This window comes from Westerdykella ornata, assembly GCF_010094085.1.
Source record: "Westerdykella ornata strain CBS 379.55 unplaced genomic scaffold EI97scaffold_4, whole genome shotgun sequence".
NCBI lineage: Eukaryota > Fungi > Ascomycota > Dothideomycetes > Pleosporales > Sporormiaceae > Westerdykella > Westerdykella ornata.
The window spans coordinates 567,527-594,829 of record NW_022986854.1 but is presented as its reverse complement, the minus strand read 5'-3'; the positions used below and the strand labels follow the sequence as shown (position 1 = coordinate 594,829).

The following is a 27,303-nucleotide window of genomic DNA, read 5'->3' as shown; positions in this document are numbered from 1 at the left end:
ATGAGCGGTGTTGTGCCCGATGAACTGCGGACAACTGACGTGCCTTCCCTAGGGCTGTGCCTCATTGTCACTGGTGACTGCCAATTACGGATCCCTACAGCACTAGGCCCAGCCCGAACCTTGTTTCGACTTCACTTCATCTCCCACTCCTCCTCCTTCACTGACCTCCTGTTTGCAATCATACCCCTCTCCGCGCATGCAGGGTTTGATGTTGTCGTCCTGATAGCGTTGGATTGAGTCTCATCAATGCACCTTCATCATACTGCGGCAATGAAGGGCATTTGGCTTCGCCATCACCCGTCCCCTCGACCATCCCATGTGGTTCTGCACAACGGCAATAATGGCCATCACGTCACCCAGTCTTTCTCACAACACTGGGGAACTTGTGGACCTGCTGTAATGCTTCCTCATCAGCATCTTCGAAGAGTTGAGCAACGCTGAATTACCTATGGAACCGCCCGCCCTTCTCGTTTATCGACCATGGGTTTACGGTGCTCTGGATGAGGCGAGAGCATTGAATCAGCATGTTCGGGGCGCCCGTGGGCCCGAGGCTGGTAATGACCAAGTCTGTTGGCAACAGGATATGAAGGCATACACCACGCTTCATCAAATCGGAAGTCAAATGTGGTACGTGGAAGGACTTCAGTCAAGCCGTGCTCATTGTGGGAGCAAGAAGAACGAGACTTTGGAGTTTTCGGATGATGCGAATGCGGAGATGGCATTACTTGAAAACACCATAATGACCGAATGCGTTTCGAAAACTAGTCGTTTGGCACACTACCCTCGCCACATACGCTCTTTCTTACCCGAGCCGTTCCCGGGCGACTCTTAAGCCAGCTCAGTTTCGACTACTGCGTCGACCACAAGCAACATATCTTATCCCTCGTTAGCCGACTTCGCAATAACAAGGGCGCCATACTTACATGGGGATATATAACTTGAGGCTGGCATCCTGCAATTCGGACCGGGCGAGATTGATTAAAGTTAAGACTTGGGCGACCGACCATCCTAACAATTCGGTGAATGGCCAAATTGCGAGAGACTCGAGGAGCTCCGCTACGACGGCAATGTTGTCCCTTCCTATCTCGGCTTTTCTCGGATCTATGGCCTGGTCAGCATTAAGGGGTCCAACGGCTTATAAGTTCTCGTGCAAATGTTGCCGGACCCTCGCAACGGACCGATCCATATCTTCGAAATATTGAAGACAAGTCTCTCACACCAACGGGCCAAGAGAACTCTACCGGATCTGTTCACATACCTGGATCCCAATCTCCGATGGGAAGATGAACTATGGACACTCCGACATCGCGAAGGCCCGCTTCCGTCATATAGTGTTGAAGCCTTTGCCCAATCCGGACATTGCGGTTCGCCCGCTCCATTGCGCTCACATAGGCTCGGTACCACCGGGTGAGCGCTGAATCGTCTGCCAACCGGCCGCTCCATGATTGGATATTGGGGTAGTACTCCATGATTTGGACCCAACCATTAGGTCTCAGAAGTGATTTCATATCGCGGATATAGGAACCCCATCTGCTCGTTTTTATACCCGGTCCCACGAATCTCGAATGTATCAGGTCATATGCCCTCCGTTGGAAGACCTCTGGATCGTTGAGCCTATCATTAAGATTATACCCAAAGAGTGTGAGGTTATCAGGTTGATCTATCAACACCGGATATATGTCGACAGCGGTCACCTGTGAAGGATTGGTTAGCAATGGCGCGATACGTACACAATCAAGGGGAGGGAACCATGCCAAGACATCTGGTCGGGGGCTTGGTGTCTACTGCCCGACTCAGATACGAATGTATGGTCCTTAATCGTCCGGAATTTGGAGCAGTTGAGCTCACGTACCTCGCAGTCCTCAAACTCCTCAGCCATTGCCACCGCCCAGTCGCCTGTTCCATAGCCGCACTCGAGGACTTTACGAGGCTCCCTAACCCGCGGCAGATACAGTTTATGGTCAAAAAATCTGAAAAGAATGTCATGTTGGCTTTCGAGTCGCAGCTCCTCACGCTTGGGTATCGTCAGGTTTGGGTTGTACGCGAAGAACACGGACACCACAAAGGAGAATCCTGCTCACATACCTCATCCACCGGAACACAGTATATCCTATTATCAATGGATAACTTCTGGAAATCTCGCTCGTGGATGATAACCCTCCGTAGGTCTTCATGTACTCCCGCCATGGCTTCTCCAACGTGTTTACAGGAAACGGAAACAGCCGTTAGATGGGAGACTCCTCTTTGATCTACTTCGCGTCAATATGCCAGTGGCACCAGCCTCGACGGGTATCGGCCAAGCTCGTTCATTGATTGGTGACGCAATTTCATTCGTCTCGTTAGTCATAACTCGACACATTGATGGGTACTACCCACCCCGGCCACAAAAGAGTTTTCTGCACATGTGGCCGCCGGTTATACCTCCTAGTCCCCGAGCAGCGCCCTTCGCCAGGCTGGGAGAATCGAAAACGTGGACAAATGCCATGGGCACTCCTGGCCGGAAGGCCTGCGGGCACGATAACCTGAAACAACATTAACGAGCTGCAGAGCAACAGACAAGTGCCGGCAAAAGACAAAAGCGGATGACTCCAGAGGCAGATGAAGGAGGCCTGGGTCCCCTTCGATGAGGCATACCGGAGCTGGAAAGCCCTATGACCATCCGAGGTGAACTCAACAGCTCGTTGTTCCATGATCGAACACCCCATGGGCTCTGGCATGACCGAGCACTGAGTTGGCATGATGGCATAGCCGCGGAACCTGAACTAGGAGCCAAACGGCACGCATGCCAGAGCCAACATCGCATTTATCCCACTTTCCAGACCCCGCACAGCGGATCCGGATGTGCAAGGTCCAGCGGGAGCGGCGCGGGAACCTCGACAGAGTGGTCCTGGTCGATACCGTCGCTTGGGAGCTAGGGGTTGCCTGGGCCCTGAAGATGCCTCTGCGGGTTGTCCTGGCGGTTGACCACCTAATCATGCAGAAAAGCTGCATGCTAGAGAAGGCGCAGCGGTCACTCCAACGACCAACATACACTGATGTGTCGAAATGGGTGGATACCCTACGACTTAATTCCGACGGAAGCCCTCATGATAGGCATCAGATAGCATGGCTTCGGGCAAGGCAGACATGCGATTCGAGCCGTGACACCGTGCTCAGACCTTGTGGCGTTGGGCCGATTCTCCTCCCGTTTCCATGAGTACCGCCAACGTGGTATTGGAATGGACATTGCTCTGAAGATCGATGGAATTTGAGACAGCGGTGGCTGGGGTTGCTAATCTAACCTGTGCATCAGTCCGTGACTTCTAATTCTCGAGGCTGAGATTATGTTCCCTGTTGCGAGGGCGCAAGTTTCAACTTCGGTCTAACCTGGACAAGAGTCGCGCAGAGTCACCCCACGGGCCACACGATCCTAGGTATGTCGAAGGGCGCGCCTTTCCTGTCACCGCCACGTCGGTCTCGGAAGAATGACCTGGTTAGCTGATTAGACACATTGGCTTCTATCAGCAAGTACGTTGCGGCAGTTGCTGCCAATGCCATAATCTGGTTCGACAGAACACGTACAGTAGAAGATGACCAAGGTTTCTCGAGAAGAGCGTCTCCACCCACTCAACGAAAACAATGATATCGAATTTGCCTGGAAATATTTCTCGGAGCGCGAGACCTGGACGTTAGCCGTGTGGGACATGATAGCACGTGGTTTCTCTACCAGCCCTTCGAACAGAGAAAGCGGCTGGTGGCCACCACGGGTAAACGTCTTCATGTCATTGCGAAGATATGCGTCTAGACGACCTTGATACAGGTCCTTTATTATTATTCCGGACATTATTACACATTCTTAGAGGGTAGGAAATCGATAGAAAGCGCATGTATTGCCTTTAATCCGCCCGAAGGAGGATTTCATTACTTCACCCTTGTTTTGCTCGATAGCAGCACAATCCGACGAAGTCATCACTCGCTGGTGGAACAGGGAGGACGGCCTGCCAAGGGCTACTCGTTTACTGTGAACTCTAGTAACGGCCTGTCACACACGGCAGGCGAGCAACTGTATTCTGGACTGGCGTGAGCGAGTTGCGCCGTCCTTGGTCACCAAAAGAAGCTGACTTGCCACAGACAGCATCGCGGGGATTCCTGATATGAGACGAGCACCCTGGTCGTAGACAGGGCATACTTGACGAATTAGATCTATAAGCTTCACTGATTGTTATTTTTGACCACTGCTCCCCACACAGCGGTGAAGGGTGCCAACGTGGATTCGTGCCTGGCCATCGAGGGGTGAGCAGCTGGTCTGATATTACCATGTAAGAACAAGTTCCTTGGTCGGACAGTACCTCGCTACTGACCACCCAGTCTATAGCGCAGATCGTCCATAAATGTTATGCACTGCAGACGACATTCTGCAACAACAGTGGGCCCGGACTCGAAAATGCGAGAATGACGGAAAAACGATATACTCTCATGCAATGACGACGATTCGGACGTGACCCTGCTGTTTAGGGCCTCAAAAGACGATACGCAATGGCCTTGTGGATGGGCATCAGTCAGCCGGACCTGAGAATCCGGCTTTATCAACGTGTAATGGCCATTGTGCCGTTTCCCGCCCTCGCCCACCGGCTTCCGTTTCGTGCATTTGTCCTTGACCCTGGAACCGCGGATGGGAAGACACTCTCGAATGTACCCGAGACAAAATCAACCATCACATCTGCGTTGCGGCCCGAGCTTCCCGTCATGGTACGTGGCCAGTCAAGGAGGCCAGAGCTTCCGTCCTGCACACGATATTGACCATCCACTTCCCTGGTCTTTTGAGAGTACGTTTGAACCCTTTTGTGATCTACAAGACTGTTCGCCGACGACTGGTTGTTATTCCGGCCCCAGAGAGGTTTCCGAGCGGTGGAAGAGCACATGAGATTGATTTCGGCGGGATATGGGTGCGAAGGGATCAAGCCGACGGCCACAGCTATATGCCAAGATTGGACTAGAAGAGACGATAAGTGGATGGCCGCATAGATGTGCTCACCGACGGCATTTTCAAGGACAAAGCTTATGTTACCCATTCGACTACGAAGCGCATTTGAATTGTCGGCGGATCTGATAGAGCGGAATCCCAGGGAGGCAGCTGAGCGGAGACGAGATGAGGCAGCGTCAACGCGGACGTGCCCCGTTTCCACTCCTGTGGCGAGTATGAGAAAGCAACAATGCTGCCGTTCGCTGGAGGAGGAGAAGTGATGACCCAAGATTCATAGGATCTTTGGAAAAAGCGGCCAAGGCCGGGTGTGAGGCGCACAGATGCAAATGTGCCATCAATTGATATGTGTTCTGAGGAGGAAAAAAGAGTTCACCTAAATAAACCAATTGCATGCAGGAGACAGAAGCGAGCAGGTGCTGGAGCAACAATCAATATAACGGCGTTAGAATTGATACGTTGAAAAAGAGGATTTTGTACATATGGTCACGGGTGGGTGAGGTTATATAATCACTGCTTCTCAGAGTGCTGGTCAGGGGACCTCTGTTGCTGGGCAAATCGTGCCCGCTTTGGAATCTGGGACAATGGAGAGACCGAGCTTCAGTTCCTACGATCCACTCCTCCAAACATAATAATTCGGCTCATTCCTGCCGACTTTCTCTCTGTTGTTCCTGTTCCTGTCCCTCAGAACATCTGCCCACATCCGAGGAACTTGCCGAACATGGCAGCGGTGGAGCAAGCTCCGACATTCAGATAATCTACGGAGTAGATGGCGGGGACATGTGACAGAGTGTCACGTGCACCCCCCACAAAATGATTCGCGGTTCGACTGACGGGAGGCACTGGACCTCGGCAACTTGGAAGTCCGCCATGGACGACTGACCGAGACGACGGAACGAGGTCTTTCAAGGCCATTAATAACGACTCTGCATCACGTCTCCCCAGATTTCATCCCTCTCCTTCTCCCCCCATCCTCCTATACCCAATCCCACTTTCATTCCTCCTGCTCGGAGAGCCGTAGAGTAAGCGAATACAACTGCCGAACAGCTGTTGCTCCGCATCTCTTCGCATCACAAAGAGCTCCGCGTCACGGACCTCCAGGCTCTCTTCTCCTCCTTCCTCTACACATAGATTGCTGCAATGGCTCCTCAAGAGCTGCGGTATGACGGCCAGACCGTCGTCGTGACTGGCGCCGGCTCTGGTCTCGGGCGCGAGTATGCCATCTTCTACGGAAGCCGGGGCGCCAACGTCGTTGTCAACGACCTTGGAGGAAGCTTCAAGGGCGAGGGCAAGAACTCCCAGGTACGTTCAACTCTGTTTTCGTCACCTGTGGTGACCCAGAGCGGCAATCGGCGACGGGCATTAAACAGTGCGCAGCCGTCAAGGTGCCCCACACGCCTCCACGAACACCTTTGGCACTGCAGGATGAGACTGACTGACTGTCATGTAGGCTGCTGATAAGGTTGTCAACGAGATCAAGGCCGCAGGCGGCAAGGCCGTGGCCAACTACGACTCGGTGGAAAACGGTGACCTGATCATCAAGACTGCCATCGACAACTTCGGCCGCATTGACGTGCTAATCAACAATGCTGGTATTCTCCGCGATGTCAGCTTCAAGAACATGACCCAGAAGGACTGGGACCTCATCTACCGGGTACACATCTATGGCGCCTACAAGTGCGCTCGCGCGGCATGGCCGTACTTCAGGAAACAGAAATATGGCCGTCTGATCAGCACTGCTTCTGCTGCTGGTCTGTTCGGCTCCTTCGGCCAGACCAACTACTCTGGTATGTATTCCTTAGTGAAATGCTGACAAGCATCTTCTGACTCCTTTTTCGCAGCTGCCAAACTCGCCCTTGTTGGCTTCACTGAGACTCTCGCAAAAGAAGGTCTGAAGTACAACATTCTCTGCAACGTCATCGCCCCCATCGCCGCCAGCCGCATGACCGAGACCGTTATGCCCCCGGAGGTTTTGGAGAACTTGAAACCCAAGTGGGTTGTTCCTCTCGTTGCAGTGCTTACCCACAAGTCCAGCACCGAGACGGGGGCAATCTTCGAGGCAGGTGGAGGTCACATTGCTAAGCTTCGGTGGGAGCGTTCCAAGGGTGCTCTCTTGAAGACGGATGACTCCCTTACCCCTGGCGCTGTTGCCGCCAAGTGGAGTGAGGTCACCAACTTCAAGGAGTGCGAGCACCCCACTGGCCCTGCCAACGCAATGGAGCTTGTTGAGGCTGCTGGCCGGCTCCCTCGCAGCCCGCCTGCGGAGAAGCTAGACTTCAAGGACAAGGTGGTTCTGATCACGGGCGCAGGCGCTGGGTATGTCTTCTTCCTCCTGAAAGCCTTTTCCTCTTGTACTCACAATATATAGTCTCGGCCGCGCATACGCCCTTGCTTTCGCCAAGCTCGGTGCGAAGGTCGTTGTCAACGACCTTGTCAACCCAGACACCGTCGTCCAGGAGATCCAAAAGCTTGGTGGCCAGGCTGTTGGCAACAAGGCCAACGTCGTCGATGGCGAGTCTGTTATCAAGACTGCCATTGAGACCTATGGCCGCATCGACGTTCTTATCAACAACGCCGGCATCCTCCGTGACAAGGCCTTTGCCAACATGACTGATCAGCAGTGGGAGGATATCCACCAGGTCCACCTCTTCGGCACCTATGCCTGCACCAAGGCTGCCTGGCCTTACTTCCTGAAGCAGAAGTACGGCCGCATCATCAACACCACCTCCACCAGCGGTATCTATGGCAACTTCGGCCAGGCCAATTACGCGTCTGCTAAGCTGGGCATTCTCGGTTTCTCGAAGTCCCTCGCTCTCGAGGGCAAGAAGTACAACATCTTTGTCAACACCATCGCTCCCAATGCCGGTACCCAGATGACCCGCACCATCATGCCTGAGGAGATGGTCCAGGCCCTTAAGCCCGACTATGTCGCTCCCCTTGTCGTCCTCCTCTGCTCCGACAAGGCCCCCGAGCCCACCAACGGCCTCTACGAAGTTGGTCAGGGCTGGTTCGCCCAGACGAGGTGGCAGCGCACGGGCGGTGTCGGTTTCCCCGTCGACGTCGACCTCACTCCCGAAGCTGTTCTCGCCCAGTGGGAGAAGATCATCAACTTCGACGATGGCCGCGCCGATCATCCCCACGATAACGCGTCCGGCCTCGCCAAGATCATGGCCAACATGCAGAACCGCAGCAAGAAGGGTGACAGCAAGGCCAAGGTGGACGGGTCCAAGTACCTCAAGGCCATCGAGGAGGCGAAGGCGGCCAAGGCTGAGGGAACACCCTTCGAATACACCTCCCGCGACGTCATCCTCTACAACCTGGGCATCGGAGCCAAGCGCACCGAACTACCGTATGTCTTTGAAGGCGACGACAACTTCCAGGTGCTCCCCACCTTCGGCGTTATTCCCCCCTTCAACGCCGTCGCTCCTTTCTCTTTCGGCGACATCGTCCCCAACTTCTCCCCCATGATGCTCCTCCACGGCGAGCAATACCTGGAGATCCGCAAATTCCCCATTCCCACGGAAGCGAAGCTAGTCTCGTACCCCAAGCTCGTCGAAGTCGTCGACAAGGGCGCCGCCGGCATCATCGTCACGGGCACTACGACCAAGGACGCGAACACGGGCGAGGACATCTTCTACAACGAGTCTACCGTCTTCATCCGCGGCTCCGGCGGCTTCGGCGGCCCCAAGAAGGGAGGCGATCGCGGTGCGGCGACGGCAGTACACACGCCCCCCAAGCGTGCGCCCGACGCCGTGGTCGAGGAGAAGACGACGGAGGAGCAAGCTGCCATCTACCGCCTCTCCGGCGACTACAACCCGCTGCATATCGACCCCGAGTTCTCCAAGGTGGGAGGCTTCAAGGTGCCCATCCTGCACGGCCTGTGCTTCTTCGGCATCTCGGGCAAGCACGTCGTCAAGACGTTTGGTCCCTTCAAGAACATCAAGGTCCGGTTCGCGGGGACCGTGCTGCCGGGTCAGACGCTGCAGACGGAGATGTGGAAGGTGGGGAATAAGGTCGTGTTCCAGACGAAGGTCAAGGAGACGGGTAAGCTGTGTATTTCGGGTGCTGGGGCCGAGTTGCTGGGTGGGAAGAGTAATTTGTAAGGGGTGGGTGAGGAGAAAATGGATGCTGGGGGAGTGTGAGGGGGGGGTTGCGTGTGTTGATATGTAGACTTTGCTCCTTGTTTGATCCCGCCGAGGACCGGTATCATGCATGACCTCACTTCTGTAGGCGTTGGTTTAGTAACGTATCCTATTCCTTTCATGCATACTATGCATCTCTCTGCTGTTCAGACGGTAGAGCGTGTAATTCTCAACGAAAGTGTTGTCCTACTAATGAAGCCCACCCACACCTCAAATCATGAAAGCAATGCCTGAAATGCTCAAAGTCCCAATCCCTGCCTCCTGCCTCGACGGTATTATACTCGTATATAGTAGTCAAGAAGAAGGATCGGTGTGAGACGCCTACTTAACAAGCGCAACGAGTGCAGGGAAGCCATATACTCGGAATAAAAAGCCGAGCTGAACAGAACAGAGCAGAACAGAACAGGACCAACTCGCTAATAGATATACGACCGGGGCAAACACAGACACCATCATACCTCTATATCCGAAATCCCTCACTAATACGCCCACCAGGTTGACCTCTCATCTTCCCTCCTCACAAACCTACTCCCCTCCTCCCACCCCAACCTCCACCACTCCAACAACCTCACCCTCCTTCCTCGCCGCCTCCCCCCTGTCTCCTCCTCCTCCCCCTCCCCCTCCCCCACCAACATCAACATCCGGATTCCGATTCCTCAACGCCGCAATCTGCGTCTCCCTGAACCTCCTAAACTCCTCGGGATTCTCATGCATCATACTCTTCAACTCGGCGGCATTCTCGACAATCTTGTCAAACGCCCGCTCCCACCCGACCGACTCGGTCATGACGCGCAGCTCCTCGCCGCTGTAGCCGAGGTATTTGTTGCGCAGGGCCAGGAGGTGCTCGGGGAGGTCGTGGTCGTCCATGGTGCCCGAGACGTTGGCGTGGTCCGAGTGCGCTGAGGTGGGGCGGCTGGCGTTGAGGAGCTCGGTGCGGACGCGGTGGCCGAGGCGGTGCAGGCGGCCTTCTTCGAGCGAGAGGGCGCGCGAGGCCAGGGAGACGTCTGAGTTGTGCCGGGAGCGGAGGGCTTTGGGTTCGTCGTCGTCGGATTCGAGGGCCGTGGTGGTGATGGAGGAGTCGGGGATGGTCGGGGTGGGTGGGAGGGGATTGATGGACGAAGTGGGTGGGGAGCTGGAGTTGAGGGAGCTGTGGGCGGAGGAGGCGTCCATGGCAGGGAGGCGCGTTTCGGGGTATTCATCTTCGAAGCGTTGGATCATGCCTTGGAGCGTTTGGTCGAGGAACAGGAGGCGGCCTGGGGGTGTCAGCGAGAGATCATGGATAGAGATGATGTTAAACACTTACGGTAGCCCATGTCGTTACCAGCTCGAGCTTCCCTGACCAACGCTGGTTGGAGTCTTGCCCTGATATTGCGCGCGCCTTCCAGCAGATCCTTGGACATCTCTTTTGCCTTTGCAAGGCCAGTCGCTTCAGCACTGCTCCTCGGCGTCTGGGTACCACTTGCAGGGACCGAAGCTCTCCGAAGATCGGTAGCCTTCTGCAACAGGCAGTAGTTGAGCGCCTTGACGACTCCCGTGCTTCCCACGATGTAGTCGTCGTCGGCTGTTGGCGCATCGTCGGGATCCTTGATGCCATCCAGGACTAGATTCCGCAGAATGTGCGGATATTCCACCTCCTTCGGCGTTGGCTTCGCCCCTGCACTCAGCTCTGGAATCTCAGAGAACGTTTCCATATTTCTGAGGCAGAAGGCGACGACCTGTTTCGCTAACGCTTTTACGACCTCACTGCTGCCCGGTCCCGGAACGTCGACATCGATGCAGATGAGGGTGCGCGATAGCTTGGCCGCCACCATCAGGGATGCGTAGAGTGCGGCAGCTTCTTCTTGGGTTGGCTCGTCAGTAGCCGTCGCCACTGCGGTAATCGCGGGATTCTCCAGGATATTCACATGTGCAAGGTGGGAGCACTCAGGGAGGACTTCAGCAAGGCCAATTGTTCCCTCTGGCGATAACGATACATCCATCAGATGTATCCTCTTCAGTTCCTTCAGCTGCGGGATGTACTTGCGAAGAAGACATAGCGAAGTCTGGTGGGCGAATAAATCCTTGTTATGGGACAAATCGAGAAAACGGAAGGCGGGTAGATTGACCAGCGCGGGAAATAGGATCTTCAAAGAGTCGGGCGTCAGGTCGCAATCAGCCAGACTCAATGCCCACAGCGGACACTTCTCTGTAACGCTCTCTGCCAAGCGTCCAATTTTGTCACGTAGCGCATTGCCTCCCAAATCAAGACCCTGGCACACACCAGACTTGATGTAGTGAATAACATGGTCAAGACCCTCGTCGTCAATATCATTGGTGGCAAGCCCCAGCCGTTGCACACCGCTGACTATGACACCTTCAATGATCTTGCGTATGCTCGTGGCCGTCAGCGAGCATTCAGCCATAACCAGCTCTTCCAAGCGGGAGCCGCCCAATCGCTCCGATATGGCTTTCGAGAATATGTCTGCTACCGCCCCAGTGGGCCTATGTCGAGAAGGGGAGGAGTCTTGACCCGTGGGAGTGCCTTGAGCGGGTGAAGTTGGGCTGGCGTTCGGGAAAGGTATCATAGAAACATCGATGGCCTGTATGGACTTGCACATGTAGAGGAAGAGGCTGATGTGCTTCCAACCTTCGACGCCTATCTTGGGGTTGTTCTTCAGGACCAGTTTCAACACCACGCCTGATCTTTCCTCGATAACATCTTGACCATTCTTCGCACCTGGGTCTTGCGAAGGATGCTTTCTCGTGGGAGACCCAGGGACCTTGGCAGCGAGTAAGCCTGCTAATATAACGCGAACTCTCTCGTCGTCCAGGTCGGCGTCTTCGAGAAGGAGTTTCTTGACCGGCACAACAGCCAACCAATCTGAGAGCGTGACTATGTCGTGGAGCTGTAGCCTGGATCCGCTCAAGTCGAGGCACGTCACTACTCCAGGTGTTACAACGGATACGATCTTTGGATTGGCCAGCTGGTCACTGATGCGCTTTAGCACAGGAGTCTCCCGTAATTGACAGCAACGTCGGTAGATCCGAAGTGGATCGGTGGTAGGTCCGCTTTGGCGTTTGGGAGGCGTAGTATTCGATCCTGGGGTTGCACCATCTGGGCCTTCGGCACCGTCGTCGCGTGTCAGTTCGAGCGGTATACTACCATTCTCTTCAGCTTTTCTTCTCTTCTTCTCCTTCCTTTCTTTACGCTCGGCTTCGGACCTCTTCTTCTTTTCCTTCTTCTTCGTCATCTCTTTCTTGTCCTCCTCCACAACAGTGCCTTCGGGATTCGGCGCATCCGCCGTGCCAACCACCTCCCTCCCATGCTTGTTGTTGACGATGATGGCACCGTCATGGTCTTTCTCCTGCGCAAGGACGTCGGGATGTTTGAGCGCTTCCCCTTCTCCTTTCTCCTTGATCTTCTTGTCCCTTAACCTCTTCTTCCGCTCTTGCTCGTCCACGTCATCCTTGTATCGCGGTCCCCCTGCGATCTCGACATCAACGCAAAATGCAACGCGGCGCAACTTGTTTTGATCCAGCTCAGGGACCAGACATCGGGTTCTATTCGTATCGACGTTCATAACCCTTCTCGGACAGATGCCTCCTTGGGGCCAGCCCTTCTGAGGTGCGGTGACCTGTGGCCCCGAAGACAGCCGGCGCAAAGCATTTGAGAGAAAAGAGCCTTTTGGAGGTTGTGGGACATAATGATCGGGGGTCGCATGCGCTCCGCCGTTCGCTGATTGTATGCCGCTCAGTGCGCCATTTGCAGATGTTGACGCTGTCCCAGAGCTGAGAGCTGCATGAGACCCCTGGGCCTGAGCGTGTGTAGTCTGCGCCGGCGACGTCTGGGATGAAGAGAACTTGGAGCTAATGCTCGATATCCATGAGTTTCTTCTTGAAGTGGGTTTCGGTTCTGTCTGCGATGAGATGCCATTTGTTTTCTCGGAACTCCCTCGGCTAAGCAGCGGAGGTCGCTTCAAGGATACTTTCTGAGAAGGCGGCGTAACGACGGGAGGGGGAGAGGGTAAATAGGCTTCCTGTACTGGTGGAGCTGTGCTGGGCTCTTTATGCTCTTCTCGTGCGGCTGCTGGAGGCGGATTGTGCGAGGTCGCGTGCTCGACTGGCTGTGTGGGAGGGGAGCGGGCGGGGGGCTGCGACCGGTGCTGTTCTGTAGCTCCCGTCAGCTTCTAGATTTCGCTTCTACTCCGTAGAATATCATATAGATGGGCTCCTCAGGCAGGCTGAGAGCGGAGCACGATGGAGTCGCGCACCTCGAGTGGAATGGTGGAGCCAAGAAACGTCGACCCCATGAATGTCTTCCATGTTGTTGCAACTCCAAGGAGCGGACCGGGGTCGGCTAAGCTATGATATCAGGAGGAATGGAAGGGTAGCGCCATAGAGAGCAGTTGAATGTTGTCGACTTGTGAATATGGGTGGAATTGTCAGCGGGGTTCCCCTTCGCTCAAGCTGTCCAGGCCCAGGTTAGCCGGCGGAGAGCGGAGTCGGCGACTTGTGATTTAATAATTGAGACAGCCACGCCGTGGCGACAGCGTCGTCCACTGCGACAGCTGATGAGCGTCAGCAGATACTTACTAATCCGAATATCGGCGCTTTTGCACATGAAGCTGACTCTGGCACTGTTTGTTTCTGTCTTGCTTTTTTAGAGGATTGCAATGTACTAGCAGCATACAGTACAAACAGTTCTTGTGTGGATTCTTTGAACTGTTGTTACTCCGTAGCGAGTGCCCCACTCCTGGCTGGAGATGACGAAATCGGGGTGAGATGTATGCGCTATGCTCACCAGCACATGAACGTACTCCACCCCCAAACACCAGGGCATTGTCTGTTCGCCCTTTCTAGAGCCATCCTCGGCTGTAGGTCATAATCACATATTACTTTTCCACTTCACACATGTCTGAGTTTGGATGTGAAACTTCAGTCTCGTCTCATGGAGCATTTCAAGCCATGCTTCTTGGGTTCATATGAAAGCTAAGTAGTCATTACACCAAGCCGTATTCCATTCATCCCATGACGCCAAATGCCCATTTTTATCATAGAGGTAGACAGGAAGGCCCCGAACCAGTTTACTGGCCCTTGAGCTCGGCAATCTTGGCCTGGACACGCTTGTACCTCTCCTCCTTGGAAAGCTTCTTCTGCTTGTACTTGAGGGACTCCTGCTTCCACTCCTCCTTGGTCTTCTTGGGAGCATCGCTCTCGACCTTCTTGAAGGGGTCCTCGCGGATAGCCTTGTGGGCCTCGGCGTAGAGCTCCTCAAGAGCGTCGGCCTCGATGTCGTCCTCGATGTAGCCGGCGAACTGGGACTTGTAGCGCTCCTCATCGTCGTCGGCGAGCGTCTCCATGTACTCAGCGACGTGGCCACCGAAGATGTACTTGCGGAGAGTCTCCGTGTCGAGCTCCTTGGTCTCCATGTCGTAACCGGGGAAGCGGTTCTCGGAGTGGGGAACGTAGAGACCACCATCAGAGGCACCCTTCATGGCACCGAAGACGCGGGCACCAGTCGAGGTACGGGCGAGACCAACATCCAAGAAGACCTTGAAGGGGCGGCGCTCCTCACCGTCGATCTCCACGGCCTCGGTCAGCTGGAACTCGCCATCGGCCTCCTCGACACCAGTGAAATCCTCATCGAGCTCGAGCTTCTTCAGGGTACGGCGGGCAAGGAGAAGACCGGTAGCGTAGGCGGAGGCCCAGTTGGTAAGACCGTGGGTGATGCCATAGGCCTTGAGCTCGTGAGCGTAGGCAGCGGCGAAGACGCGGTCACCGGTAACTTCGGAGTGGATGATTTGCTGCACGCTGTGAGTCTTTTGGAGCTGATGACTGGAAGCGCACTACATACGCAGATGATGTCCTTGTTGGTGAAGCGGACCACCAGGCGGTACTTGGGCGCACCGTACTCTGCATATGTTACTACTCGGATTGCCGGGATTGAGGTTTTGAGAGCTTACTGTTCTTGGCCTGGGTGATCAATCGCTTGCGCGCATAGTAATCGGTCTTGCCCTCGCGGCGGCGGCGGTACTTGACCTGGTACCGCGCTGAACCATGGTTAGCCACTGCGCAAGCATGGGGAAAAGTGGGTTTGGAAGACTTACAGAAGTAGGCATCGTTCTTCACGAGCTTGGCTTTTCCCAGTGTCAGCGAGTGGTCCTCAGAGTGAGCAATTAACGCTTCAAAACCCCCATTCGAAGCAACTTGCAGAGACTCTTCTCCACTCAATTGTCGGTCGACGCGGGGTGGTTGTCCATGGGTGAAGGCGGAGGTGTAGGGGCCTCAGGACGCAAAGGCACGTCTACCGAGGCCTTCATGGAGGAAACTTACAGAAAGGCATCTTGACCGACTGGGCTCCGGCGTTGTCGTTGTCGTGGGCTGGAAGGAGAAAAGTCTCTTGGTGTCGCAAGTTCGCTTTTCAGAGAGATGTGGGCCTTGGCGCGACCATTAACCGAGACCTTCAGCAGTTGAGTTGGGAAAAACTAGGTGGGTGACAGGAACATCAACCCAAGACAGTGAAGGGCAGTGAAGGGCAGCGCATCACTCCCGACAACAAGAGGTATACCAGAGGGCACCTTTGGAGATGTTATATGTCCATGCAAAATCAATGGGTCTCTTCGACTCGTAGATTGTGTTCGCAATGCGGTTCATAAGCGATGAGCGTGTTAACCGTCCTAGTATAGGGGGATGATACTCCATGGGATATGTGAATCATTCATTTGTTCTTCTGCACTTGAAGTCAAAATATCTCAGTACAGCGACGAAATGACGGTCAAGTCGTCGTCTCTGTTATTGCTCGAGCATTCATCCTTTGACCTCTATCGCCTGTTGCGGAAGTGTCCCACTGCGATGCGCACAGACCATGCGACCAACGTCAACTCCACAGCCCCTCTACCAGGCATCGAGCTACGAATTGACTCTCAGCTTGCTTCTCGCTCGTTCCACCTCCACGTCTACCTTTGAGCTCCTATTTCCATAATGGCTGACGTGCCTATCGGTATGCCAATCCTCTCAGAAGACCGGGAACCCCGCCGCCATTGCTGACCGTGTTGTACAGTTCTGGATGGTGGAACTGGTTTCCTGAAGGCAGGCTACGCCGGACAGGTGAGTCCAACGTTCCAAGCACTCCGCCAGTTGTAGGACTGAGTTGACAATGCTTCTCCAGAACTTCCCCGATCACCAGTTCCCCTCCATAGTTGGACGTCCGATACTGCGTGCCGAGGAGCGTGGAGGCGATGGCGACATCAAGATCAAGGACATAATGTGTGGTGACGAGGCTGCGGCGGCGCGTTCCATGCTACAGATTACCTACCCCGTACGTGGACTCTCGCAAAGTTTTGACGACACTGCCCGGCGCCGTGCCTCCGCTAACGCTACCTCACCGTTGACAGATGGAGAATGGTATCGTGAAGCGGTGGGACGACATGCAACATCTTTGGGACTACACCTTCTACGAGAAGATGAAGATTGATCCTACTGGCCGCAAAATCCTCCTGACCGAACCGCCAATGAACCCCCTCAAGAACCGCGAACAAATGGCAGAGGTCATGTTTGAACGCTATGGCTTCGGAGGCGTATACGTGGCGATACAGGCCGTGCTAGCTCTGTACGCTCAGGGTCTGTCATCCGGCGTAGTGGTGGATTCTGGTGATGGCGTCACACACATTGTTCCGGTCTACGAGAGCACCGTCCTGAACCACCTCACCCGGCGTTTGGATGTGGCCGGTCGGGACGTGACGCGGAATCTCATTGCTCTCTTGCTACGGAGAGGATACGCACTCAATCGCACAGCCGACTTTGAGACGGTCCGTCAGATCAAGGAGAAGCTTTGCTACGTCTCGTACGATCTTGAGTTGGACCAGAGGCTGAGCGAGGAAACCACAGTCTTGGTGGAGTCATACACCCTTCCCGACGGACGCGTTATTCGGGTAGGCAGCGAGCGCTTCGAAGCACCGGAATGTTTATTCCAGCCGCACCTCGTCGACGTTGAACAACCCGGCATTGCAGAGTTCCTGTTTAAGACGATCCAGGATGCCGATGTCGACGTAAGAAGCAGTTTATACAAAGCCATTGTGCTGAGCGGTGGTAGCAGCATGTACCCAGGTCTGCCCAGCCGTCTGGAGAAGGAGTTGAAGCAGCTTTGGCTCACCAGAGTGCTTGGAGGAAACCCGGAACGTTTGAATGTGCGCATGTCCTCCGCATACCCGACTGCACAGCGCTAACGCAAAAGACAGAAATTCAAGGTGCGCATAGAAGACCCGCCTCGACGGCGCCATATGGTCTTCCTGGGAGGTGCCGTGCTAGCAAACATTGTAAGAGATGCTCTACATTTTTTGTCACAAACAAGGTTCCTAACGACAGATGCAGATGGCGGACAAGGAGAGCATGTGGGTATCAAAACAGGAGTGGGAGGAACAGGGAGCGCGAGCCCTGGACAAACTTGGAGCACGATGAGGAGAGAGAAGAATACCTAGGTATGGAGAGATGGAGACGTGCGAAGGGCGAAGGGCGATGCAGGCACTTGGCGCCGACTGTGTCGATGGATATTGCTAGACAGGGCCACTGCGTCCCTCCCAACAAAAACCTTCATCTAGTATCGTTACGTGCCGTCTTGTGTTGTTGTTCATCGGACGATAGAAACCCTGCCAAGAATAACACAGTAATGTGTGCTCCCAAGCACAATTTGTGCTCGGATGCCGATCTGATGGAGGATGAGTGCAGCACGGAGTGTACGGTACGGACCTCGCAGTGAGGAATCCGACTCCCCTCATGCATCTTGCCCATCTTCTTCGTCAGCCGACACCGTTCAGCTGGGACAATATCCCTTTGTTGGTCCCCAACGGCTCCGACTACGGCGGCTGAAGAAAAAGAAAAGAGGCTCGCGATGCGGCTGCGGGAGATCGCCGTGCAGGATGTGAATTGCGCAACGGATGAAGGCACGACGTCCCCTCGCTTCGGACTTGGTAGTCTACGATGCTACGATGCCCAGGAAAACCGAAGTACACGTAGCTCCCGACTCCGTCGTCTACTATACATATTGTGATGCGCCTTTCTCAAACACCGCAGCTCGTACGGAAATTTGCTAATAGACCCACAAACCACCTGACCGGCGAAAGGATGAGCGAGTTTCCAGAGCGAAATAGCGGAAAGTCGACAATTCCTCCTCCTGATTGGGAGGCGAAGATGCACTTTTCTTTCTCTCCGCCAGTAGTCATGAGGTAGCGCGGCCCATTTTTGTTTCCATTAGTGATGGTCTCTCATTGCGCAAGTATTCATCGAATGACAGTGGCACCGACAAATGGCAAAAGAGGGGGCTTCGAAATTCTAGAGGGTGTTCTGGATCAAGGGACCAGAGCGACGGGTTTGGAACGGTGGCTCGCTAGCTTCGTCCTCAGATCATTATTACTGCTCATGATCTTTGAGATTCTTCAGATTGCAGTTATTGCACGACACATACCAGTAGTACATAGATGCGGTCATTAGCGCCCGAGAGGGGATCCTCCCCGGCTGCAAAGTTCCCCACGACGCCGGAAATTCGGAACTTGCGGGTTGGTTGCAGGGCACTTTCTCCCTTGTCATTTTCCAGCGCAAAACCCTCACAACCTGGAACGCTGCTGTGCACTGCGTCATAGCCCACGATGCCCACGATGCCTGTCCCCTTTGGAGAGAATACAGGCATTATTACTGCCCAGGCACTGTGACCCTCGGTCGAGTGCCCACCGTGCCGCCACGCCCGCCTCATGCGCCCGCTCCCAAGACAAATGAACGGACGTATGACGCCCGCGCGCCTGTTTTGGGTAATGCAGCGGCACACGATGATTGCACAGAGATCGAAGATTCCAGGTTTGGCCTTCATGTCTTTCTCCCCTAAAAGCTTTTTGCTGCTCGTCACACACCCTTTGCCTTTTCGTACTTCGAGTGTCTTCTCCCTTTCCACATATACTATAGGCCGCCAACTTTCTGGCCCTCATTATTATTAACCAAAGTTGTCTCTCATCCTGCCATCTCATCACCAACATTGAAGTCACATTCCCTCCCGTCTTGCTCATTTTATGTTTGATGAGGAGCGGCTCCCTACCCGACAGTCAACAGAAACATCAAACAAACAACCTACCAAGTTCTACCTCTCTCCCTCCTTAACCCCTCGCTGCACCCACCGCCAGTTGCTACACACCATCACGGAAATCGCTAAACCGGCAGAGAGGTGCCGAACATTGCTCGACTACCTCCATCAGGCAACTTCAACGTCATTCCCGGTTGCAGAAATCAGGGTCTCCCGCTAGGACGCCTTGTCTCAGGCACGCAGCGGAACGTGGGCACGCCAGGCGACTCTGTGCCCCAGATGATCGACTGGCCGTTTCTCCAATAAGAACATCTGATCTTCCGACCTGCTCACACACCTTTCCCCCATCCATAACAGGACCCTGTCGCTGTCTGGTATATTAGTAGTCTGCGCGGCCGCTGCATCGTTGTTCCTTGCGGTACATAACCTTGGGCTCTCCTCCCGTTTAACAAAGGAACACCCAAGGCCTCCGAGACACCCTTTCGGCCAGTTCCTCCGCAACACGCGACTGACCCTCGATCTCGAAAACCAACCGTCTCCATGCTCATGTCTCCCCGTCCCGCCGAAAAACAACACACCATGCCGCCGCCTGGCTCACCACTGTCGCCCAAGATGCAGAGTCTCGGCATCCCGTCGTCGTCTCGACGGGTACGACCCGTCCCTCACGGCCGCCAACCCTCCTCCGGCACCGCTGCAGCACTCAGGTTGCCATCATTACCTCGTTTCCATCCGGCCAACTTCGCCTCTTCCCAGAACTCGAGTGCCGCAGCTACACCGGCCACAGGACCCAACAGCCCACAGCCACCGCTGTCTCCACGCACCTACCACAGGCAATATTACGAGGCCCAACACCAGATGTACCTCTACAGCCCCGGCCAGCCGACGCGCGCACCCACTACCAGACCGACGAGCCCTCGCCTCATGCCTCTGAACGGTAGCCCAGGACCCGTAACGCCGCTGGAACTGGAAGGCACCGACGGGTACCTGACTGCAGGTATCTCTACCAGCGACGCTGCCTCGCACGTCGACACGCTCATAAAGGAGGAAGCGCTGCGCCGTGGTGATGCCTCGCCGGGAAGGTCAACCACCGCCGGCGGGAGATGATCACATAGACTTCCGGCATTGCATTCGACATCAGCAAGCATTTAGGCCGGCGTTTCTTTCCCTTCGCCCTTCGTTACAGCGCATCATCAGCATCAGCATAGAACTCCCCCCTAGGGATAGAATACCCTGCAACCCACAAAAAATGTTCTCTGCCAATTTCCGGTCCCCGCGGTTCTTGTTCCGCTAGATGGCCGATAGCCCCCATGGTCGAGCGACTTTGTTTGCCGGCACTCCTTCCCTCAACAAGAAGAACAACCAATAGATGGACATCGAGATTTGCATCAACATCTTCTGGTCTCTGGTCTCTGGCGTCGTCCCACTACCAAGTGCTGGATACGTGGACGGGCCAGCAGTTTCGTTCGTTACTTGCATTTTCTCCTACCGACAACTCCTGAATGATTTTTCTTTGCGATTTCGATTGGATATCCCCGCGGCCTTTCCCGCCTGCCCATAGCTTCATGGTAAGCGCTCCGTTTGCAAGGACGTAGAGCTGGGCAGATGACGGGTTTTCTTTTCTTGCTTTGTTTCTTCCCTTTTTCCTATGGATATGAGGTTATATATCTAGCCAGCTAGCGAGCGGGTGAGCATAATCTACTCTACTCTACTCTACCTGCCGAGCATCTTTATCGTGAAGGCAATGGCGAATCATCTGTATGATCCTTCCTGTTTTTTCGAATGTCTAGTTGTACATGGAGTACAATGCCGCTTCTCCTTCCTTCCCTCCACCGTGCCCTCCCGCCTTTACTCTGCCGCAACAACCCACCCTCAAGCAAAGTATTATTACTGCTGATCCACTGATTATCGAAGTCGAGTACTGTAGTCTCATGCATCGCCACTGCCCAGGGTGCACGCCCATCATGCAGCCACACCTCGCTCTCGCATCTCCCCCGCTCCAAGCCCCATTATTCACGCAGCGAATGATACACTGCCTGCAATACCTACTACCGATCGTCGACCTTGCAGGCGTGCAGTGCAGCTCATGCATGGCGCAAGGGGATATGGTAAAGGTCGTCATTTGCAGGAGTGTTTGGGCCCGCCTCGGAAGGGTGTGCAGGGTGTAATGTAGTGTGCAGTGTGGTATTCTTTTGTTGTTACTCTATCTACACTGTACGTACTGTACGCTGTACTGTTACGTGCAAGTATCGCCAAGGGCGGTATGAGTGATGATCACACTCGAGGTTTGGGAGGGCAGGGTGGTGAGAGAGGATTTGCGCGAACCTAATTCTGGGAATACAGAAGACGGGAAGGAACATGCAAGTGTCAGGCCATGATCGGCGGCGGAGAGTCTGAAATGGGATGGGATGGGTAGGAGACGGGATAATCTTCTGTTGATTGGCGCGAGGGAAACCGGGAAGCGATGTTGTGGAGGATGTGTTTATCACAACTACACAGGAACTCCGTCGTACTGGAGAAGGAGGTAGGTCGAGGAGAGTTGAGGTGTGCTGGGTGCAATTGCACAGTTTGCGGTTTGCCCTTCACATTGGGGGGTTAAACCTATGCTCATATACTACCACAGTCAGTATGTAGACCTTACTATGTAATCTACAGTAGCGACTGAGAATTGTCGCTCCACAACGAATCAAACACGAGAAACACTCCCACTGCTGTGCACGGAGTACCTAGATTGGAACTTGGCACTCACTCAACTCCTCATTGCATGTCAGAGTCTTCTCAGCCCGTTCACGGGCCTACGTGAATGAACTCCCCTCGCAACGCCCAGGCCCACGACTGGAAGACGCGTCCTCGGAGACGATTCCGATTGTGCAAAAGTCAACTCCAGTGCCTCATTTTCCTAACGCATACAGTAAATCATCAAGTTTGGAGACGTGCAGGAATTTTCGGGGTCGGGGGGGACGTCGGTTGGAGGGGTAAGAGGTATGACGTCATAGGTGCCGCTGAAGGGATCGTATTGCCCACTGATTGTTAATACACAGTCCCACACAGTATGTACACACTATTGTACTGGTATTTCTTGGGTGAGGCATTATTGGCATGAGGCGTGGACTGCGGCCGTGGAACGGAATATGTTGTCTCGAGTCCGAAGATCGGGGTTAGCTACGAGTGATCGTTCAGGATTGACGCTGGACACGTGCTGCTGCAGAACGCGTGATGAGGGTTTGAAATAGGCTTTGGATAGTCGACGGGTCGATCTCGGATATCGTTTCCGTGAGGTACACAGTAAGTGGTGATGCTGGGAGTCTGAAGCCTGATCACCATGTACATAGTACGTAACTGTAGTTGAACGTTCAGATGACGGTGAGAGGTGCCGTAGAGATCCAGGATCCATGGATGCAAAGGTGGTCAAAGTACCGCGTGCATGTTGTACTTGTACGTGGTGTGCACTTACATACAGATGGATTCCGCCGACGCTACTAGCGACGATGTGTCTTTGCTGTGCCCAAGATCTCTTGTGTAAAAGGCGGGCGACTCTTGGGTACTGTGTATGGACGACTGACGGGAAGCGCATAGCTTCGTTTTTGTTCCAGTGGCAGACCGGCGGAGATGGAGTCTCTCGACGAATATAAGCCGTCCTCCTGGATTTGTCGACTCCTGGCTCTCCGTCCTTACGTGCATGAGCTCATGGGAGGAGATGGAGAGATTTATCGATGTCGTAGCGGGTTGGGAAGATGTGGCACGAGGAGGTATACAGTCTAGGCAAGAGGAACATGGCCCTCTATTTAGTCCCTTTGATCCCGAGAGCTCTCAGTTCGGGTGAGACGGCTCTCATCGGCTGGAGCACCTGGTGTCGTGCCTCTGCCGTGTATACGCTGCAGTGAGTTGTATTCATCTTCAAGGTTAAAGGGTAAAGGCAGCTCTATCCGTAAAGCTTTGTGCAATCTCTGGCGTAGCAGGAGCTTCTATAAGTGCCTTGTTATATAAGGCTGACTGTGTTACTGCTTGAAGCGCATCTTGAATTGTCTCGAGCCGCGGGCTGCAGCGTTAGGCCTGGTACAATTCGCGAAAAAAGGTGTCGAGGGGGACGGAGAAAGGACGTCGGAGATACAAGGGTAAGTTTGGTGAAGGATGTCTGGATGTACGGTTGAAGGAGATGTCGTCGAAGGTGCAGAGAATCGGAGCCGGCGATGTTGTCCGGACCCAGGAGCGAAGTTGTGAAAGACCGATTTAGGCCTGGTGAGGCTCTGGGAAACGGCAAGTGCCGAGTGTCTGTCGGTAGCGATCCGTATTGATTAACTCCCGACGGGTCGGAGAATTCGCGCGCGTCGGCGGCCCCTGTTCTCCAGACGACACCGCGACGCGTGGGAGATGCACTGGAGACGTACGAGCGTGTTCTGTGTATGCAGTTGGACATGACAATCGTCAGATCTTCTGGAGGTTCTTGTACGTACTGTGTAGGTAGGGAAGCAGGCGGAACCCTTGGAAGATTAACGGTGTCGCCGGGAAGGATTACAGCCCTGCAGTGCTTATCCTACACAGCACATGTATGGTTCCATTACTGTACTCCGTACCACAGGACAATTTATTACCAGCTCCACAGGCCATGGAATTCTTGCATCAGCGTACTCCCGGGCGTAATCAGGAACCGGTTTCATCACAACCATCTTTCTGGATAACTACCTGGTGTCTCTAAGAATATGAATTCCAGCCAGGGAAACATTCAGAATTTCAAAGAAAATCAACCCTGTAGAATGCCTAACAAGCTTTGCTGCCCAGGCGCTACGCAGTGCTTACTTGTCGTACTCCACAGCGTGAAATCATCCAGAGAAAAACGAAAAGGAAAAGGGGAAAAGTTGTACGGAGTTCTCCGGACAGTACGCTGTATCGTGTTTCCAAATTTGGCATCTCGCTAAAAACATTCAGAGGCCCACTTTTGATCGATTAGTCTCACACCGCCAACTCAGCCCAGCGGCTCACATCTTTGGGGCGAACCGGGACCCCTTTGTTCCGTTTGCCCTGCTCACCCTCAGCTTCCAGCATTTTAGGGGGTTCTCAGCGAAGCCCGCCATACTGTATTACTTCCCAGTGCCCCGACTAGAACGGATAACTTAGGAACAGGGGCGGTCCCAGCATATATGCTTGCCAGCAAGCCCGTTCGGGTAATCTCACGACATTACACAGTCCCACGCTCCTGAAGATTCTTTTGTCGCAAAGGATTCACCAACACATTAAGGCCCTGGGTGTCACGAATTGGGCGAATCCGCAATCCCCATTGCCCATTATTGCCTGAACACAATTTTCGCCCCTGCACGTCCCGTCGTCCCACTGCGCCTGCCGCAACGGGTGGCTGCCGATACCCACCGTCGCCAGCTCCCGTCCGGAGTACATATCACTGTCTCGCGTCTGTCCCTCCTCTCTCCACCACAGCATCCGTCAATAATCTCTCAATCCGCCCACGCTCGTCTATCCACCCCCTTCTGCAAGATGCCGCCCGTTCTCTCCGTCCATCGGATCATTGCAGTAGGCGTGGCCGTCTTCTTCGTCCTGCTGCTGTTGTTCTCCGCATTCCACCAGGGCGTCACACCCATACAAACGCTAAAGGACACTGCTAATTCCGCCGCCGAACGGTACGTGACGCGCTACCACTAGGGAACTGGGGAGAGTGGGGCCAACATGTGCTAACAGCGAATTTCCAGAATCTGCACGAGCGGGAGTGATCATGATGCGCCCCTACTTGGAGATGTTCCGTTTTCGCAAGGCATACACAGTCTCTACAAGTCGATCCGGCACTCCGTGACCGCGAAGACCTACCAGGACCCCACCGGCCGCCAGTTCACCCTCCCAGACAAGGAACCCGCCTGGACGAGTCCTCTGGGCTCCAAGATTCTCATCGTCGACATGGACACGCGCATCCCCACCGGCGACAATGAGCTGTGGAACCCGACCACCATGGACTACGCCTCCCTCGACGCCAGCAAAGGCGGCCAGATGGTCTCCGCTGCCTTCATGAACCACTTCTTGTACTCGCAAATCCACGGCTACGACTACAAATTCTTCGCCGCCAAGAGCCTCAAGGACCACCACGACACGTGGATCAAGCCCCATGTGCTCTACGACCTCCTACACTCGTACCAGTTCGTCGTCTTCATTGACGCCGACGCTACTATCCAGCATCTTGAACTCCCGCTCGAGTGGCTGTTCAATAAGTGGGGCATTGGCCACGCAACCACCATTGCCATGCCCATCGACACGGAGGAAGTCGTCAACGGTGACCAGCATATCAGCACCGACTCCAAGGGCAAGGTGGTGCTGAATACTGGGTTTATCGTCACGCAGGCGCTGCCGCTGGCCTTTGAGATGCTGGATGCGTGGAGGAAGTGTACGACAGGGGCAAGGTGGAAAGATTGTAAGCAGTGGGCCACGCAGTGGAGCCACGAGCAGAGGGCATTTAGCGAGTATGTGCGCTATGACTTCAATCCGCACGGGAATATTGTGGTGAGTGTTAAGGTCCTTCTTATTTCTCGAACGACCTTCTCTTTAGGAGGTCACTCCTAATAATGGAAGCGACTGACGAAGCCCCTAGGAAATCCCCTGTGACGACGCCATGGGCTTCCCCGGCATCGTAGAAAACAATCCGCGCGTCATAAGCAACTGCACCGGCCAATTCGTCCGCCACCAGACCATTGGCAAAGAGGCGACGAAGACGAATGCAGGCAATGCGCTCATGCAGAGTATGGCGGAGTTGATGCAGAAGGCGCTGATACAGGAGAAAGCGAGATACTGGATCGCTGATGACAAGATCAATATTGGGAGTTTCTTGAAAATATTTCAGAAGCGTGATTGAGCAGAAGAAATAGCGAATGGGCATAATCTGGCGATTTGGGATGGGTTGGTATGGCCTCTTCGGATGCTTTCGCTTTACGGCGAGAGCCTGTTTCTACATCATATTCTGTCCCCTTTTCGCGACCCCGACACATTACGACGGGAGAGGCGATTCAAAGCACTTAGCACATCGCATTTGCGAGAACAACGGCAGCAAACTCGGCATTGGCGTCAGCGTCAGCATCTCGAACAGCATGTCGATCAGCATCTTCGAAAACTTGGGCGTTAGCGGCACCATCTCACCAGGCGGAACTTTCAGGCGGAACTTTAGGGCATGGTATTCATGGATAGCAAGGCGTTCAAGGCAATGGTTCGACGGCGGGATTGGGGCTGCAGCTCGAGATAACCATAGGAATCCAAGGATGGAAATTGATAGCTGGGAGGGGAAGAAAAGCACATGTGCACTTGGACTCCTTCACCACACCACTGGGAGATGGAATAGACGGGAAGGAAATGGGACGGAACTGGTATATCTGTCTGGCCTTGCCCCAGCGGGCCTAATCCTCTCCTCAGCTTCTCTTCCTCTTCTTCGTCGCGAGGAATGATGTATAATACCATGGCATCTTAGACCTAGGCATGCATAAGGAAAACTAATGTTTAAGCAATCGTTCCACCTATTGAACCTACACAGTAGACTAGGACAGAAGAGATACGTAGTAACCGCGAACGTCCGTGGAAATGCTCGCTACGCCGTGTCATTTTTTCAGTCCGGCACCACGAGCACCAGTCACCGCATAGCCATCTCTGTGTACGGACGGATTCCATCACGTCGGGATATCCACTGCTTTTGCACTATAGGATCTTCCTCTACGCTCTTTACAGCGGGCGCTTCTGATTCTGTAACCGCCGTCTCGGGGACTTCTGTGTAAGAGCGATGATTTGTTTCTCTCAAGGTTATAGGCGGGGGATTCTTATGGCTGGGTGGTGATGTACACTAGGCATCCCAAATTGCAAATAGATGTAGTTGAGGGAATTCGGTATATATCCATCCGGAGATTGCCCGCATACTCGACGTTGGAAACCCAATCATGATATGAATCATGCCGCCGGTTTACTGCGAGGACAGTTATACATTCTCCTTTTCCTAACACAACATGTGTAATGAGGGGGGTGACTCACAAGTGCACGTTTATGTATGTTTTTTTGCAAGTTAGGATGTCTGAAATGTATATCTGTCGTCCTTCAATCAAGTCTAGACCTCGCACCCGCTGCTAGATGGTGAATTACTCGTACTTTCAGACCGGCAGCTAAACCCTAGCAGGTACTTAAAGTCC

The 27,303-nt window shown here is 54.1% G+C and overlaps 8 protein-coding genes across 8 annotated transcripts; 4 read left to right on the top strand and 4 right to left on the bottom strand.

Annotated features, from left to right (window-relative positions):
• Positions 1–875: 875 nt before the first annotated feature.
• Positions 876–2,428, bottom strand: EI97DRAFT_220503 (S-adenosyl-L-methionine-dependent methyltransferase). Its single transcript, XM_033793861.1, has 4 exons — positions 2,086–2,428; positions 1,853–2,014; positions 1,259–1,694; positions 876–1,101 (listed from the first exon to the last, which is right to left on the bottom strand). The coding sequence occupies exons 1-4, from the start codon at positions 2,185–2,187 to the stop codon at positions 920–922; spliced, it is 882 nt and encodes a 293-aa protein (XP_033656356.1). The 5' UTR covers positions 2,188–2,428; the 3' UTR covers positions 876–919.
• A 2,137-nt stretch (positions 2,429–4,565) lies between these two features.
• EI97DRAFT_440332 (uncharacterized protein) lies at positions 4,566–5,051 on the bottom strand (the record flags this gene model as incomplete). The annotated part of the gene is made up of 1 exon (XM_033799619.1): positions 4,566–5,051. The coding sequence occupies one exon, from the start codon at positions 5,049–5,051 to the stop codon at positions 4,566–4,568; it is 486 nt and encodes a 161-aa protein (XP_033656355.1).
• A 1,049-nt stretch (positions 5,052–6,100) lies between these two features.
• On the top strand, positions 6,101–9,063 carry EI97DRAFT_372121 (multifunctional beta-oxidation protein-like protein; the record flags this gene model as incomplete). Its single annotated transcript, XM_033795331.1, has 4 exons — positions 6,101–6,262; positions 6,411–6,747; positions 6,802–7,276; positions 7,329–9,063. 4 exons carry the CDS (start codon positions 6,101–6,103, stop codon positions 9,061–9,063), a joined length of 2,709 nt encoding a protein of 902 aa, XP_033656354.1.
• A 564-nt stretch (positions 9,064–9,627) lies between these two features.
• EI97DRAFT_372413 (RNI-like protein) lies at positions 9,628–13,404 on the bottom strand (the record flags this gene model as incomplete). Its single annotated transcript, XM_033795348.1, has 3 exons — positions 9,628–10,355; positions 10,406–13,255; positions 13,353–13,404. The coding sequence occupies 3 exons, from the start codon at positions 13,402–13,404 to the stop codon at positions 9,628–9,630; spliced, it is 3,630 nt and encodes a 1,209-aa protein (XP_033656353.1).
• Positions 13,405–14,165: 761 nt separating this feature from the next.
• EI97DRAFT_440329 (60S ribosomal protein L5-B) lies at positions 14,166–15,424 on the bottom strand (the record flags this gene model as incomplete). Its single annotated transcript, XM_033799618.1, has 5 exons — positions 14,166–14,885; positions 14,936–14,994; positions 15,045–15,131; positions 15,189–15,365; positions 15,415–15,424. 5 exons carry the CDS (start codon positions 15,422–15,424, stop codon positions 14,166–14,168), a joined length of 1,053 nt encoding a protein of 350 aa, XP_033656352.1.
• Positions 15,425–16,020: 596 nt separating this feature from the next.
• On the top strand, positions 16,021–17,726 carry EI97DRAFT_393537 (Actin/actin-like protein). Its single transcript, XM_033796285.1, has 6 exons — positions 16,021–16,081; positions 16,142–16,188; positions 16,250–16,399; positions 16,476–17,267; positions 17,319–17,396; positions 17,452–17,726. The coding sequence occupies exons 1-6, from the start codon at positions 16,063–16,065 to the stop codon at positions 17,536–17,538; spliced, it is 1,173 nt and encodes a 390-aa protein (XP_033656351.1). The 5' UTR covers positions 16,021–16,062; the 3' UTR covers positions 17,539–17,726.
• Positions 17,727–19,726: 2,000 nt separating this feature from the next.
• Positions 19,727–20,251, top strand: EI97DRAFT_371843 (uncharacterized protein; the record flags this gene model as incomplete). Its single annotated transcript, XM_033795314.1, has 1 exon — positions 19,727–20,251. The coding sequence occupies one exon, from the start codon at positions 19,727–19,729 to the stop codon at positions 20,249–20,251; it is 525 nt and encodes a 174-aa protein (XP_033656350.1).
• A 4,194-nt stretch (positions 20,252–24,445) lies between these two features.
• EI97DRAFT_219911 (uncharacterized protein) lies at positions 24,446–26,144 on the top strand. The gene is made up of 3 exons (XM_033793858.1): positions 24,446–24,774; positions 24,844–25,642; positions 25,731–26,144. The coding sequence occupies exons 1-3, from the start codon at positions 24,632–24,634 to the stop codon at positions 25,989–25,991; spliced, it is 1,203 nt and encodes a 400-aa protein (XP_033656349.1). The 5' UTR covers positions 24,446–24,631; the 3' UTR covers positions 25,992–26,144.
• Positions 26,145–27,303: the final 1,159 nt, after the last annotated feature.

Bases quoted from the DNA above. Each gene is read 5' to 3' on its own strand.
- EI97DRAFT_220503 (XM_033793861.1), bottom strand. From the start codon at position 2,187: ATGGCGGGAGTACATGAAGACCTACGGAGGGTTATCATCCACGAGCGA. The intron at 2,015-2,085 runs GTATGTGAGCAG...ACGATACCCAAG, and splicing joins ACTGTGTTCCGGTGGATGAG to CGTGAGGAGCTGCGACTCGA. The intron at 1,102-1,258 runs GTATGTGAACAG...ACCAGGCCATAG, and splicing joins CATCGGAGATTGGGATCCAG to ATCCGAGAAAAGCCGAGATA.
- EI97DRAFT_393537 (XM_033796285.1), top strand. The intron at 16,400-16,475 runs GTACGTGGACTC...CACCGTTGACAG, and splicing joins TGCTACAGATTACCTACCCC to ATGGAGAATGGTATCGTGAA. The intron at 17,268-17,318 runs GTGCGCATGTCC...CGCAAAAGACAG, and splicing joins GAAACCCGGAACGTTTGAAT to AAATTCAAGGTGCGCATAGA.
- EI97DRAFT_219911 (XM_033793858.1), top strand. From the start codon at position 24,632: ATGCCGCCCGTTCTCTCCGTCCATCGGATCATTGCAGTAGGCGTGGCC. The intron at 24,775-24,843 runs GTACGTGACGCG...GCGAATTTCCAG, and splicing joins GCTAATTCCGCCGCCGAACG to AATCTGCACGAGCGGGAGTG. The intron at 25,643-25,730 runs GTGAGTGTTAAG...CGAAGCCCCTAG, and splicing joins ATCCGCACGGGAATATTGTG to GAAATCCCCTGTGACGACGC.